The sequence below is a fragment of the Diabrotica virgifera genome, chromosome 9, assembly GCF_917563875.1.
Source record: "Diabrotica virgifera virgifera chromosome 9, PGI_DIABVI_V3a".
NCBI lineage: Eukaryota > Metazoa > Arthropoda > Insecta > Coleoptera > Chrysomelidae > Diabrotica > Diabrotica virgifera.
This window is the reverse complement of record NC_065451.1, coordinates 171,907,189-171,923,912: the sequence shown is the minus strand read 5'-3', so window position 1 is coordinate 171,923,912 and position 16,724 is coordinate 171,907,189. Positions and strand designations below refer to the sequence as shown.

At 31.7% G+C, this 16,724-nt stretch overlaps 1 protein-coding gene and 1 long non-coding RNA gene across 27 annotated transcripts in view; one reads left to right on the top strand and one right to left on the bottom strand.

Moving 5' to 3' along the window:
- LOC126892106 (zinc finger protein 208-like) overlaps nucleotides 1-16,724 on the bottom strand; it is a 168,163-nt gene that overhangs the window by 13,622 nt on the left and 137,817 nt on the right. For 8 of the 26 annotated variants that reach the window (XM_050661552.1, XM_050661569.1, XM_050661573.1 and 5 more), the window contains 2 exons: nucleotides 13,332-13,445; nucleotides 13,165-13,278 (listed from right to left, as the gene is read on the bottom strand). The exons of 16 other annotated variants lie outside the window; for them this stretch is intronic. In XM_050661552.1, coding sequence (XP_050517509.1) covers nucleotides 13,165-13,278; nucleotides 13,332-13,445 — 228 coding nt within the window. The remainder of the gene's footprint in view (nucleotides 1-13,164; nucleotides 13,279-13,331; nucleotides 13,446-16,724) is intronic. 2 more of the 26 variants (XM_050661563.1, XM_050661560.1) reach the window with 2 other exon arrangements.
- LOC126892112 (uncharacterized) overlaps nucleotides 1-16,724 on the top strand; it is a 69,228-nt gene that overhangs the window by 9,275 nt on the left and 43,229 nt on the right. The gene's annotated exons all lie outside the window — the stretch shown is intronic.

Here is a 16,724-nt window from a genome sequence, read left to right as displayed (position 1 = left end):
CCTAATATACAACCACCTTATATCAGATTTTATCAATTTTATACGAGGTATGTCAAAAAAGATTATTCGATCAAGAGTAAAGTACCTTTATAGTTCAGAATATTTCAACTAGAAGGATGTAATTACATATTGGAACTTAGTTTTTAATTCTAAACAACTTGTCATAATCACAATTTTCGATACTGTGAAAAATAAAGGTATTTTATTTACTCTTGAGCGAAATTCGTATTTTTTGACATACCTCGTATAAAATAGATAAAATTTGATGGTTGTATTGTAGGTTTTAGACCATGCAGAACATTTTATAAAGAATAACTTTTTTTTGTAAAATTAATAATAGAAGAGTTTTCATAATTGAAATACCTGAAAATAATGTTGGTTATCCATAATTTAAGAAATTTTTTTTCAATAGAAGGATGTAATTGCATATTAGAATATAGTTCTTAATTTCAAACAACTTTCGATAATAAAAATTTTTAATAATGTGAACAATAAAGCTACTTTACTATTGAGCGAAATTCGTGTTTTTGACATACCTCGTATAATATTCATACAATGTGAATTCGTAAAATTAATAATAAAAAGGTTTTCCATATGGTTCCTGGTTCCAATTCACAGGGACATACTGTATAACATTGAACCATTCTTATGCGATGTTCCAAATTGAGATCATGACTGCAAAGGATTTTTTTTATTTCATAAAACTTGTTCTTGCTTTGGCAATTCTACTTTTAATTCCTGTACTAGCGTTCCAGCTTTCATTAATATGAGTACACAGATATACATGATAACTTACGCGTTCAATTGAGTCATTACCAATTGTTACGTTATAGTTATTATTATTTATGGTTGCCTGTTTACTAATAACCATAAACTTTGCGATGTATTTCTTGCGATGAGTTTGGGTCCATATATCGCACAGATCGCCACCATTCGGTTCAATAACGCTTGAAGATGTTCAATTGATCCTGTCATTAACAAGGTGTCATCTGAGTGTCTGAGATTGTTCATAAGCAAGCCATTAATGATTATGCCCTCTTTTGCGTTTTCCAACACTTCATTCAAGATTGTTTCAGCGTAATGATTAAACAGTGGTGGCAATATACAATCTTGTCGAACTTCACTTCATTTTTACTTCTTCAGAGCTGCAGAGCTATACATTGAATTATTTTAAATAGTGCTGTGTAATTGCTGAAAAAAAAACTAGTATTACCCGTGATAGCCCGATCAGGGAACACACAATTTTACGAAAACCTCAAAAAAATAAAGGAAGGATGAAAATTTGGGAATATGTAGTTGAAATTATATATATAGACAATAATAGATTATTATACAGTAGACTCCTTCTATAACGAGAATTGAAATGGCGGACTAATTACCTCGTTATAAGCGGATCTCGTTATATCAGAAAACAATAATATTGAAATGTTTTGATGCCTCTTACGTACGTAGTTTATTAGGTGTCGATGGTCGACCTGAACAATGAAACTTCGTACCATCCTAAATTGTAACTTTCCTACAATATGTATTCAATATCGGTCGATAGATAAACAGAAAAAAGTTTATTGCAGGCGGTGTTTATTACACCACTGGCCTCGATAATAACAGAGATGTTGGAAATTTCTAGAATAGAATAGAATAGAAATAATCTATAGATATACAAGCAGTTAGGGTATTTATTTATAGCCATTACTTCGCTAAAAACAGTTAAAAACAGGTAAAAACACGTACAGTAAAACTTCCGTTAACCGAAACCTTTTTAACCGAAACATCGTTTAACCGAAATGGCTGACAGTTTCAATAATTTCGTCAATAAAAAGTAAATTTAAAAAAAGCAATAGCAAAAATTAAGGAAAATGAACATGTTTACGAGTGTTTTTTTAAGAAATCTTCAATTTTCTGTTGTATTTTCCTTTGAAAACGATGTTTTGCAGCTATATATCTCCAATACTACGTAACTTCATACAAGACGAATACAAAAAACAATGTTATTTTTAATCGAAATTCTTGTTATCCGAAACCCCCCCCCCCCCAATTATTTCGGTTAACGGAGGTTTTACTGTATTCTTCGTATTCATTTTTCCTCGTTATAACCAATTATGCCTCGTTATAGAGGTGTTATAGTTCAACAGGAATTTGATGGGACATCTAGCGTACCTCGTTATAAGCGAAACCTCGTAATCAGGGCCGCCGAGAGGGCGGTACAGCCGGTACATTTTACCGGGGCCCGGCGATGTAAGGGACCCGGCGTCGACCAGACCAAAGACGTAATTTTTTCCGTTTTTTTTGCTCTTCACTTTATGTCCATAATACGTTTAATTAATCGTCGGCTATATTTAACATAACCTTTAGTTAATTTGGTGTAAAATTTTAACAGCAATAAATCACAGAAGTCAAATGCTGCAGTACAGTCAGATATAGTCGGTTCGCTAAACTCAGACACCACTGGCTAGTGATTTTAGTAAGTAATTTTGCCAACTTAGTAAAATTGTCAAAAAAATAATTACTAAATAGTTAACAATTACTGAATAGTTAGTAATTTTGCCAATGTTGGCAAAATGGGCCAAAAACAAAAAAAAATACCGACTAAAATCACTAGCCAGTTGTGTCTGAGTTTAGCGAACCGACTATAACTATGGATATGGAGATTAAAAATATATCAGGGCTTCCAGAAGAATTAAAAAAAATCAAAAATTGATTGAAGAATATAAAGGATCAGAATCTAAAGGGATCAGATATTCCATTGTTGACGAATCTAAATTAGTTACCAGCAATAATTACGGAATAAATCCAGAATTTACTTCAAATAAAGAAAAGCGGCGCAAGAAGCCTGTGAGATTTTTTGATGATTGCCTGGGCCTAGTAGTGATGCGACTGATAATTTCGAGCCCGACGCAATATTTCGCTGTGAACTATTTAATATTGTCAAATAATAAGCAATTTAACCAGAATATTTAATGCAGCAAATGAAATTCATTCGCTATTTAACATTTTGTGGACATTCCGAGATGACGATGACGAGAATATGAAGAAAAAAATTGATATACAGGGTGAGTCATGAGGAACTGTACATACTCCTACCTCGTATAGACGCCCCTATGAGGAATAACAAATGACCATTAAAAAGTGTCTGCTCCCATTGTTTAATAATATATAGGGCGAGTTTGGCATTTTGACAGAAATTTGTATTCGTCATAATTTTTGAACGGTCAGATCGATGTGTCTCTTATTTTGGTCAATCGTTACACTATTACCACCTAATCAACTGATTTATTCAAACTAGAAAAAAATCAGGTCCGGATTTAAAAAATAAGTTCGTTTTGGTCTTAGAAAAAGATTCACCCTGTATACGCTTTTTGAAAACTCTAATATGAATTTTACAAATTAGACAAATAGACAATTAAAATGGAATATTTATTTTTTCCCCACACGATTACTTAATTTTTTATAAAAAAAAATCAAATTTGACTATGAATAATTAAAAGTTTGGTAAAGTGAACCATAGATTTAAAAAAATTAACTTTTATTACAAAATTAATTTTTTTTGAACAAATATTTAATTTATGTTACCACCTAATTAACTGATTTATTTAAACTAGAAAAAAGTCCAAAAAATTTTTCTAAGACCAAAACGAACTAATTTTTTAAATCCGTCCTGATTTTTTTCTAGTTTGAATAAATCAGTTGATTGAGTGGTAACATAAATTAAATATTTGTTCAAAAAAAATTAATTTTTGTAATAAAAGTTAATTTTTTTAAATCTATGGTTCACTTTACCAAACTTGTCCAATAACAAATATTCAGAATTCATATCCGATATTGAACAGAATAATTATATCACCCAGTAGATCGCACGAATTTATTTGTTGTTATATTCACACATGTGGATTATTAGTTTAGATACAAATTGGTCAATTATCAACAATATAATTTGGAAATGATACGAAAGTGCTGACGAAAGTACAATTATTTACCTTGATTAGATATACAAATCACGCGGGCATCGTGTCATCAATGACCCAATTTAAGCTTCTATAAAACTAACAAATCTCGCCTAGAGAGAGAGTCTTCATCAGTCTTCAACTAAACGCGTTCCAGTAACGAGTCACTGTTCAACAGTTCTCCCGGGGTACAAATACCCTAGTGTCGGTTCTATCAATAAATACCTTTATCGCTACTTGGTGTTTTCATCTGAACAACGTTCTCCACTGAGCCCCAGAGGGATTATACATTAGACAAAACTTTTAATTCATAGTCAAATTTGATTTTTTTATAAAAAATTAAGTAATCGTATGCGGAAAAAAATAAATATGCCATTTTAATCTCCTATTTGTCTAATTTGTAAAATTCATATTAGAGTTTTCAAAAAGCGTATACAGGGTGAAATTTTTTCTAAGACCGAAACGAACTAAGTTTCTAAAGCCGGACCTGATTTTTTTCTAGTTTGAATAAATCAGTTGATTAGGTGGTAATAGTGTAACGATTGGTCAAAATAAGAGACACATCGATCTGACCGTTCAAAAATTATGACGAATACAAATTTTTGTCAAAATGCGAAACTCGCCCTGTATATTATTAAACAATGGGAGCAGACACTTTTTAATGGTCATTTGTTATTCCCCATAGGAGCCTCTATACGAGGTAGGAGTATGTACAGTTCCTCATGACTCACCCTGTATTGCGCGAGTTTTATAAAGAAGACGTCGAAGACGTCTGAAGAATTGATAGATGAAATTTTTCACTCGAGAGCGATATACAAGGATAATATTGGTAAATCTCAACTTTCTCAAATCTTCTTCTTTACCTGCCATTTCCGCGACAAAGATTGGCAATCATCATTGCTATTCTAACTTTTGACACAACAGCCCGAAAGAATTCAGTTGATCTGGATCCAAACCATTATCTGAGATTTCTCTGTCAGGACATTTTTGCTGCGCCTTCCTTGAATATTTCCCTGCAATTTCTCTAATAGATTTACTTAATAAAATTAAACATCTCAAATTATATTCATTATTTCCTAACGTCGTTATTGCGCATATATATTTTACACATTGCCGGTGACAGTGGCAGAAGCGAAAAGATCATTTAGTTTTCTTTCCAACATAAAGGCTGTGATATCTACAATGAAACAGGATTGGTTAACTCGCCTATCAACTTTGTGCAGTGAGAATGATTTGGAATGAAAATCATGCGATTTTTCGAAAGTTATAGACATCTTTTCCAATCAGAATACTCGAAAAGCACCTGTATTATAAATATTTTCACTATTATAAATATAATCAAAATTTAATAAAATTTATATTTGAAATGTTTCTTATTACATATTTTTACTATTGATAATTTTATTTCTATAAAAGTTGAATAATTTTTTTCGCTCTTCACTTTTTGCCGGGGGCCCGTTCGTCACTTCTTGCCGGGGCCCGCTCATCGCTCTCGGCGGCCCTGCTCGTAATACCGGTGTTCGTTATAGAGAGAGTCCACTGTATAAGAAAAAGTTTACAATTCTACATTCCCTAAATGAATATGTTCATTTTTAAGAAAAAAAAACATGTTTTAGACGGTTCTTCGCAAATAACTCAAAAAGTATTTTATAAAAAAAAAGATATTTTAAGCAAAATTATAGCTTATTAAAAGTGAAAAAAAGGTATGCATGGATTCTGCTGACCCAGTAGAAGCAGAGTTGTAGCTAGTGAGAAGTAGGTTCTTCTTCGTCGAATTTTAACTCGAATATTTCAACTTGAAATAACCAAAAAACGGAGCACTTTTCGGAAATAACTCATTACAACATTTTTAAAGTGTTTAAAAAAAGGTTTATTTTTGTTTAAAAAAAACTTCTAACATTAAAAGTAAGTGAATTACCCTCAAATATTGTTGGTCCCTGTTATTTTTTGGTAAAAATATTCGCGAAAATCACCACTAATTATCATCTCAAGTAAAATTAATCGTTACCGCTTCACAAGTTACTTTGTTTATATATTCTTTATATGATCTGTAAGTTTCATCTGTTCCAAAGTGCTTATTTTTGAAAAGGCTGTAGTTAAAATGTCTTGAACGAGTCACTAATCACGAGTTTATTCAAATTTTGAACAGCCATAGCATAACCAATTTTTGTCTACCAGAAAAACAAAAAATCCAAAATATTCAGAAAAGCAAAACGTACGTTTTATTACTCTTTGAGATTTTTGGTATTACATACTAATATAATTTTTAAGTTAAAAAATGTTGTTTTACAACCAAATTTTTTCAAAAAGGGGCACTTTGAACCAATGAAACTTATAGATCATATAATATAAAGAATAACAAAGCAAAGTAATTTGTGAAGCGCTAACGATTAATTTTATTTGTGATGCTAATTAGGGGATGATTTGCGCGATTTTTTTACCAAAATAAAAAAAGGGACCAACAATATTGTGAGCGTAACTCACTTACTTTTAATGTTAGAAGTTTTTTTGAAGTTATACTTCTTTACGCGCGATATGAGGGTGAATTTTAATAGGATTAAAACCTTTGATCCCGGCACAGTCGCATTAAAACTTTGTTCTGATTGGATGTTCAAATGACATGACAAAAATTATCCAATATGGCAAAACAAAAAAGTTTATAATTGTAGTGATTTTTAAATAGTTTTTAAAGAAACAGGTACGTAATAATTGTAAATGTATCATAGGTATCTACCAAAATACATAGTATGTAATATCATTTGAACTATCATTTGAACCTACCAAAATACATAGTATGTAATAATTTTATTTACATAATTCGATTACCATCAAAATTTCTATCAATATTCACCTAATATGTTTTCTTACTCTATGTTTTGTTGTATTTTTTCAATTCTAAATCATTTCAATTCAAAATCAAAATAATTTGATTTACATAATGCAAAAATGTCAAAAGTTTAATCCGTTTAGTTAGTCGATCTTCGCACATAATGACACACTGTCTCCGTGGCGAAGCGTTTAATGCGAGTGAACCCCAATACAACCCCAATACCAGCCGCGCTGGTAAGTTGGTTCAAATCCCAATAGAAACTTTTATTTTTTTATGTTTTTTATACATTTTATGATTGTAAGTACATATATTTATTATATAATTTTATTTTCAGAAAATACGTATCTATTTAGTTAAAAAAATTTCCGACAGTTAATGTTCAGAAATCATTTGTGGCATTTTTAATGTGTTTGTGTGTGTTTTATTCTTTTATTATTTTAATTTTTGGCACTGTTTTAATAAAAATGTTTGAGAAGTAGTAAGTATAAATTAGTTTTATATTTAAATAAAATATAAATAAAAAGTATATTAATTTCGTTTATAATCATATAATCATATAATAGAAGTATAACTTCTTACGTGCGTACAAAGTACACACATATTCTTTTTTTTTAAACAAAAATAAATCTCTAAATCGTTGAAATATTCGATTTGAAATTTGAGTACTTCTCACTAGCTACAACTCTGCTTCTACTAGGTCAACAGACTTCATGCATACGGTGACCATATGTACTTATTTTAGTAGGAGAGTACTTATTTTTAAATATTGTCCTAATGTACTTTAAAACCTTTCTAAGGGCACGCAAATGTACTTATTTTTTCTAAAAAATGAATATTTTTTATCTTTTACTACTTTTAAACAAATTTCTTTGTATACTGCTCCATGTATTGCAGCTTTTGTGTCTTGATGGTTTCCAATATTTCCATTCTTTTGTTGACTCTTCTCATGGCTAATGTTAAGAGTTAACAAAGAGTTAACAAAAATGTTAAGTTTAGGAAAAAAACCTACCAATAGTGAGGTCAAAGTGGGAAGATACAAATTTGAAGAAGTAAGTAAATATAAGTATCTAGGAGTCATGCTGTCAAATGATGGAACAAGAGAAAACGAAATAAAAGAGAAATCATTGGCAATAAATAGAGCATTCCAAGCCAACAAAAAAATGATAAAAAGCAAGATATTAACAAAAACAACAAAATTAAGGCTCTATGAAACATTAATTAGACCGACATTAATGTATGGAGCAGAAGTGATGACAATGACCAAGACAGACGAAGAAAATTTGAGAAGAACTGAGAGAAAAATAATTCGGGCAATATTAGGACCAATAAAAACAGCAGAAGGTGAATACAGGAGTCGAAGAAATAATGAAATAAATGAGGAATTGAAGGGGCAAGATATAGTCAGGAGAATAAAGAGACAAAGATTGAGATGGCTTGGGCATGTATGGAGAGCAGGAGAAGAGGCGATAGTAAACATAGTAACAAAGTGGTCTCCGGCCGGTAGGAGACGAAGAGGAAGACCGAGGTCCAAATGGCTGGAAGAGGTGAAGCGAGATCTAGAGGACATGGGAATTAGAAATGCAGAAGAAAGAGCAAGAGACAGAAGGAGCTGGAACCGGATATGTAATGCAGTCTAAGAAAAGAAGAATGGAGGACTGATCCACCTCGAAAACATGGATCTAGAGAGCCTGTGAAGGCGGCGCTACCCCCACGGGGGTGTTTTAGCCACTATATATATATATATATATATATATATATATATATATATATATATATATATATATATATATATATATTAATTTCGTTTATAATCATATAATCATATAATAGAAGTATAACTTCTTACGTGCGTACAAAGTACACACATATTCTTTTTTTTTAAACAAAAATAAATCTCTAAATCGTTGAAATATTCGATTTGAAATTTGAGTACTTCTCACTAGCTACAACTCTGCTTCTACTAGGTCAACAGACTTCATGCATACGGTGACCATATGTACTTATTTTAGTAGGAGAGTACTTATTTTTAAATATTGTCCTAATGTACTTTAAAACCTTTCTAAGGGCACGCAAATGTACTTATTTTTTCTAAAAAATGAATATTTTTTATCTTTTACTACTTTTAAACAAATTTCTTTGTATACTGCTCCATGTATTGCAGCTTTTGTGTCTTGATGGTTTCCAATATTTCTGATCCAATATTTTGACGAAAAAATTGCTGAGTGGAACAGAGAAGAAAATAGTCAGGATCGATGGCTTCAAGTTTTTAAGTGTGTGGATCATGGACGTATAAATAAAGATCTTTATAATTAAAAATCTTTATTTATACGTCCATGGTGTAGATAAATTCAAACTGAAAAACTTACAGATATTATGCGAATTTATTTTTTGTCTTCCGGGTACTGTTGCGGCTATCGTGCGTTTATTTTCTGTAATAAATAATTATTGGACGTCGGAAAAGTCACAAATGTCCATATCCACTCTCAACGCAGCGATGCTGGTGTACGCAAATTTTGATGAGACTTGTATGAAATGTTTCATTTACTTCAGTCGAAGCCGGACCTTCTTAAATTAATTTTAAGTTCAGAAAAATATGAATGATGCAGAAAACCGGAAGAAGATGAGGCTATTCCAGGTCCCTCATCTAAAAACTCTTAATTACAGGCTTGTAACTTTTTCAAAGTTAATATAACGTGTTATGTTTAGTTTAATTTATATAATTTTTTATGGTTAGCTACATAGCTTATTTATTTTTAATGCCAAAAAGTTATATTTGTCCAATAACAAGATACATTTTGCGTTTTTAATACATTTTTGTTTTTTGTACTTTTTTTTCTTTAAAAAGATATGGTCACCGTATGCATACACCATTTCTTTTTTTACTTTTTTATAAGCTATATTTTTGCTAATATTTTTTTCGATAAAATACTTTTTGAGTTATTTTCGAAAAACCGTCCAAAACATGTTTTCTTTCTTAAAAATGAACATAATTCACTCGCAAATAACTCGAAAAGTATTGACTTATTGGAAAAACTCTATAGAACAAAAGTTGCTTAGAATTAGTCATTTTATCCAATTCCAGACTTATTTTGAATGTATATTTTTCACCCCCGAGAAGGGGGTATTCCCCTCCATTTTTTTAAATGGAGGGGATGTAAAATTGTAAACTTTTTCTTATATAATAATAGACAATTTCAACTACCTATTCCCAAATTTTCATCCTTCCTTTATTTTTTTGGGGGTCAGATTGTTCTTTGATCGGGCTATAAAGAAGATTCGAATGTATGTAAATGCTGAAACACATCAAGTATGTTTCAATGTGTACAAAAATCTACAGAAGAAATTCGGCTTTGATGAAAATCTGTTGGTACAAGCAACTTCTGATTTAAAAATTTTTAAGATGCTTCACTTATAAGCTAGTAGTACTATTATGTATTAGAGCCTAAGGATTATTTCTGAATATGTCCTTAGATATGTTTTTTGTAATATTTTGTAGTTAGAACTAAAACTTGCTTATTGATCATTGATTGATCAAATAGCAATAATCATAAGATTCCTGTTGGAGTTTTATTAAATAAAAAAAACATGATTACTGGTACTCAAATATATATTCAAAGTAACGAATAATGTACATTATTACGTTATACAAAAGTAACGATTAGTAACGAATACTTGGAAATACCTATAATCAACATTGCTACATTTTGGCCACTGTCCACGTCTGGGTTCAATATGCGCTGCACTAGAAATATAAATGCACGAGTCGCCCGTGGCGCCAGCGTGTGTTGTGTATCGGTTGTATTCAATTTGACAATTTGCGCAAGTAATCCAAACAAGCCAAGCATTATTTCAGGAGGTCACAAAAACGAACAGCTATTGTATACACAATGGCAAAAAGCTGAGAATGATAAGCAGCAATTACTGATTAAAATAAATAATAGACAAGGGCAGTTAAAGAATTTAAAAATCCATTACGATGAATTGAGTGGAAAACGCGGAGAAACATCAAAAATACTCTATAGTTGATTTTTTAACCAAGAGAAGTAAATTAAAAAGACAGATTCACACCCAAGAAAGTTACTAGAAAAGCCACCAAATTCATCTTCTTTTTTCGTTGATCATATCAGCTTTTGATGATAATCCATACATATTATATTATACTAACACATCGCTAAAGAGTTCTAAAAACAACTGTTTTTATATAAAAGTAGACTAAAAATCTAAAAATTAAAGGAATAATGCAGAAAACACAAAAAATTGCTGATATACTTAATTAACCTATAAAACGACAGAAGTGCCAAAATTTCATAAATGTCATTAGTGGCAAAATTTAATAACAGTTGAGTAAACTTGCCTGCGGTTGGACCAATTAGAAACAAGCATTACGGCGCCGTAAATTTGAATCACTCCTCTTGGTTAAAAAACAAACATAGAAGTTGAATATCATAAAGACGAAGAGGAGTTAGTAAAAGAAACAGAATGGATTAGGGTGAAACGTAGAAGTAATAAGAGAAGAAAAATGGATACCTCGCTGTCGCCTGTACAAAACCCTTCCAACCATAAGGAGGAACTATCTGCAGGATTGAATTTACTGTTCTCACCATATCACCAAATAGAGAGATCTTCATATAAAAAAGAAGACCCTGAAGAATAGAATAGCAGAAACAATACAGAAAAAATCGGACAGGATAAGTCTATGGAATGTATTTAAAATCAAGTATATATTAAATTAAAGCTATACAGGGTGTTAGTAAATAAGTATGAAACATTTTAAGGGATAATTCTACATGAAAAATTAATACCAGTTTGCTCTATAAACATATGTCCGCAAATGCTTAGTTTCGGAGATACGGGGTGTTGAAATTTTTATTTCAAACTGCCAATTTATTTATTGCTCTAAGACCAGTTGAGCTATGAAAATGAAATTTGGTGAGTTTTAGGAGGTAGTTATTACGAATTTTTTGACATACAATTTAGAATTTTGTATTCATCATTGGCGCGCCTACGGGCAATGGTCTGAATTTTTTTAAAGAAAAAAATAGTACGCCACTGAGATATTTCGAATTAAAAATTATTTCTAAATTTCACGTCTAATTTATGATAAAAAACCTTTCTTGCCTTTTTTTCATATGATGCACCGTTTTTATACAGAAAAATAAAACATCTTGGCGCGTATTTTTCATTTCTTAATACATCATCAAGAACTATCCAATATAATAATACTAAACTAGAACAATAACAGAAAATATTACTAATAGGATTTCAACTAGGTGCAAAGCTGCAAGAAATGTTTAAAATGATCTCCTTTACAGATAACAGAAGAATTTTATATTCATCATTGGCGCGCGTACGGGTAATGGTCTGAATTTTTTGAAGAAAAAAATAATACGCCACTGAGATATGTCAAACTAAAAATCAGTTTTGAATTCCTCGTTCAATTTACGACAAAAAATCTTTCTTTCCTTTTTTTCATATGAGACATCGTTTTTATACAAAAAAATAAAACATCTTAACGCTTACCAAGTATTTGAGGTAGTTTCCATATGCATAGAAACTTAGTTCAAATACTTTGTAAACGTTAAGATGTTTAATTTTTTTGCATAAAAACGGCGCCGCATATGAAAAAAAGGCAGGAAAGATTTTTTGTCGTCAATTGAACGAGGAATTTAAAAATGATTTTTAGTTTGACATATCTCAGTGGCGTACTATTTTTTTTCTTCAAAAAGTTCAGCCCACTACCCCTACGCGAGCCAATGATGAATATAAATTCTTCTGTTACCTGTAAAGGAGATCATTTTAAACATGTCTTGCAGCTTTGCACCTAGTTGAAATGGTATTAGTAATATTTTCTGTTATTGTTCTAGTTTAGTATTATTATATTGGATAGTTCTTGATGATGTATTAAGAAATGAAAAATATGCGACAAGATGTTTTATTTTTCTGCATAAAAACGGTGCATCATATAAAAAAAAGGCAGGACAAGTTTTTTATCATAAATTAGACGTGGAATTTAAAAATAATTTCTAATTCGAAATATCTCAGTGGCGTACTATTTTTTTCTTTAAAATAATTCAGACCATTGCCCGTAGGCGCGCCAATGATGAATACAAAATTCTTAATTGTATGTCATAAAACTCGTAATAACTACCTCCTAAAACTCACCAAATTTCATTTTCATAGCTCAACTGGCCTTAGAGCAATAAATAAATTGGCAGTTTGAAATACAAATTTAAACACCCCGTATCTGAAACTAAGCATTTGCGGACATATGTTTATAGAGCAAATTGGCATTAATTTTTCATGTAGAATTAGCCCTTAAAATTGTTCATACTTATTTACTAACACCCTGTATAAAAAGTTCACCCTACATTGTTTATTACATATTTATCTCACCTGAGTTATACTCATCTGCTTCACTCTTCAGAACTCCCAGATCTATGGATGTAGATAACTGATTCTCTAAATATCTTGAGTCATCTTCCTTAATTTCAGTTTTTACTGCCATAACTAGTAAAAAATAAGAATTACACATTGTTTATTACTAATTTTTACCGAGTTACCTTCTGGTTCAGTCCTCAGGTCTCCCTGGTCAAGGGATGTGGATGGCTGATTTTTGATATATTTTGATTCATCTTCAACAAACTCATCTTTAATTTCAGCTTTAACTGCCATAGCTAATAAAAAATAGGAATTACACCACATTACTGGTACAGAATAAATATATTTAGTTCAGAAAGCCACTGCGCACCCGATAGGAAAAATATTCTAATTCGGATTTTTTGCACAATCTTACTCAAAAAGGACTCCTTTTAACAAATTTGCATGTTGCCAGGACCAAAAGGTGGTCAAAAATTTTTTAAACGTTTTTTTTTTTGTTTTTTTCTTAAAATTCTTTTTTTTTTGCATGGAAAAAAGTTTTTTTAGGTTTTCTGGATTATTCCAAACAGAAAAGGTCTTTAGTGACTTTTCTCTAAAAATGATAGTTTTTGACATATTATAAGCGATTCAAAATTGAAAAATTGCGAAATCAGCCATTTTTAACCCTCAAAAACTATGTAAAAAACTGAAAATTTGAATGTTGCCAAGGCAAGTAGATATTCTTTAAACATCGATTGATGAAATCCCGAAGAGTTTTTTGCAATACAATATTCAAAACTCCTTTGCTTTTTAATTGCTAATTAAGCGTGCGCGACACTATTTTCTACCGACAGTGTGGTGCAAATGAAAGGAATAAATTCGTTATTTCATAAACCGGTGACTTTCAGGAAAAATCCCGAAACAGGTCTATTTTTATTTTTAAGTTATGATATTGTGGCATGTATCGTATACTAGTGACGTCATCCGTCTGGGCGTGATGACGTAATCGATGATTTTTTTAAATGAGAATAGGGGTCGTGTGGTAGCTCATTTGAAAGGTTCTTCAATTCTCTATTCAGTAATATAAACATTTACATAATTATTTATACAGGGTGACCAAAAAATTTTTATTAACTTAAATTATTTGACAAAAAAAAGAAGTAGAAGGACACCGTGTATAAATAATTATGTAAATGTTTATATTACTGAATAGATAATTAAAGAACCTTTCAAATGAGCTAGCACACGACCCCTATTCTCATTTAAGAAAATCATCGATTACGTCATCACGCCCAGATGTATGACGTCCCTAGTATACCGTATATGCCACAATAGCATAACTTAAAAATAAAAATCGACCTGTTTCGGGATTTTTCCTTAAAGTCGCCGGTTTACGAAATAACGAATTTATTCCTTTCATTTGCACCATACTGTCGGTGGAAAATAGTGTCGCGCACGCTTGATTAGCAATTAAAAAACAAAGGAGTTTTGAAAATTGTATTGCAAAAAACTCTTCGGGATTTCATTATTCGATGTTTAAAAAATATATACCTACCTTGGCAACATTCAAATTTTCAGTTTTTCACATAGTTTTTGAGGGTTAAAAATGGCCGATTTCGCAATTTTTCAATTTTTAATCGCTTATATGTCAAAAACTATCATTTTTAGAGAAAAGTCACTAAACACCTTTTCTGTTTGGAATGATCCAAAAAACCTAAAAAAACTTTTTCCATGCAAAAAAAATAATTTTAGGAAAAAAACAAAAAAGAAACGTTTAAAAAATTTTTGACCACCTTTTGGTCCTGGCAACATGCAAATTTGTTAAAAGGGCGTTATTTCGTAAACCGGCGACTTTAAGGAAAAATCCCGAAACAGGTCGATTTTTATTTTTAAGTTATGCTATTTTGGCATATACGGTATACTAGTGACGTCATACATCTGGGCGTGATGACTTAATCGATAATTTTCTTAAATGAGAATAGGGGTCGTGTGCTAGCTCATTTGAAAGGTTCTTTAATTCTCTATTCAGTAATATAAACATTTACATAATTATTTATACACGGTGTCCTTCTACTTCTTGGGAGGGACAACGCTTGGAACATACTGATAGGCCCAAATATCTTGGAGTGATACTAGACCGGTCACTTACGTATAAATTCCACTGTCGGAGCACAAGACAAAAGGTCTCTACGAGAAACAACCTTCTCCGGAAACTTGTAGGGAGCAAGTGGGGTGCAAACCCTCAGGTCTTAAAGTCAACAGCTGAGGTCTTATGTTTCTCAACAGGGGAATATGCTTGTCCCGTTTGGGGTAGATCTAGACACGCTCAACAAGTCACCACGGCGTTAAATAAAACATGTAGAATAATGACCGGTTGCATGAAGCCTACCCCTCTACCCCTACTGTACCGGGCAGCTGGATTCGCATCACCAGACGACCGTAGAGATTAGATTATGTGAGGTCGTTAAGGCTATGGAGCCTCTCAGCACTTCGACCTATAGAGATCTTTTGTGCATACCAGACGACCGTAGATGCGCCTCACAATATGTGGAGAAGTTCAGGCAAACTTTCGATGAAAGGCACCAATTATACGGGTTTGACGAACCGCCAGGAACTAGCCGACTTAAATCCAGGAAAAGGTTTATGAGAAATGTCAGCGTCGAACCACCCGAACTGTTCCCCCTACATCCAGAACGACCTAATGGAATGAACCTGGACTGGAGAACCTGGCGGACACTCAACCGCATACGCACAGGTGTTGCCCCTGTAAAACAGAACCTCATTAAATGGGGCATCAAGACAGATAACGACGCACTTTGTGAATGTGGGGAAATACAGAACGTGGAGCACCTGAGAGTATGCAGACTTTGCCCATCACAGTGCACCCTCGACGATTTATGGCTCGCAAATATAAAGGGTGTAGACGTGGCCCGATATTGGGCAGAAAAACTGTAGGCGGATCCAGACACGAAAAAGTAAAAAGTAAGTTAAAAGGAGTCCTTGTAGAGTAAGATTGTGCAAAAAATCCGAATTAGAATATTTTTCCTAGCGGATGCGCAGTGGCTTTCTGGACTAATTTATTTATTTTATTTATTAAATCGACGGGATCACCCCATTACAGCATTATAATAACATTATATTTTTAATCTAATTTATCTTATAACTACACTTTAAAATACAATACTTAGAGATAATTCTAGAGTTTACTATAAATCATGGTTTTAAATTGATTTAAACTTAAATTAAAAGGATCTATATCACAGTGACTATTTAAAAATCTTAAGGCCCTATAAAATGTATTATTGCAGGCATAATTGGTAATGAAAGTTTATATAAAAAAGTTCAAAAGATCTTAGTCTATGCTGTGGAATATTGAAGCTTATTTTACTTAAAAATTCCGGACATTGAATTAAATTATTTAATAATTTTTATAAATAAATACAGAATCAAACTGAATTCGTCTGTTATAAAGTGTTGTTAGATTTAATCTATCTAAAATTACTTTTTTGTCTATACATATTTGCAATGGAATTCCCATTTTGTAACCGGAATACCTAAGAAACTTATTCTGAACTTTCTCAATGAAATTGATATAC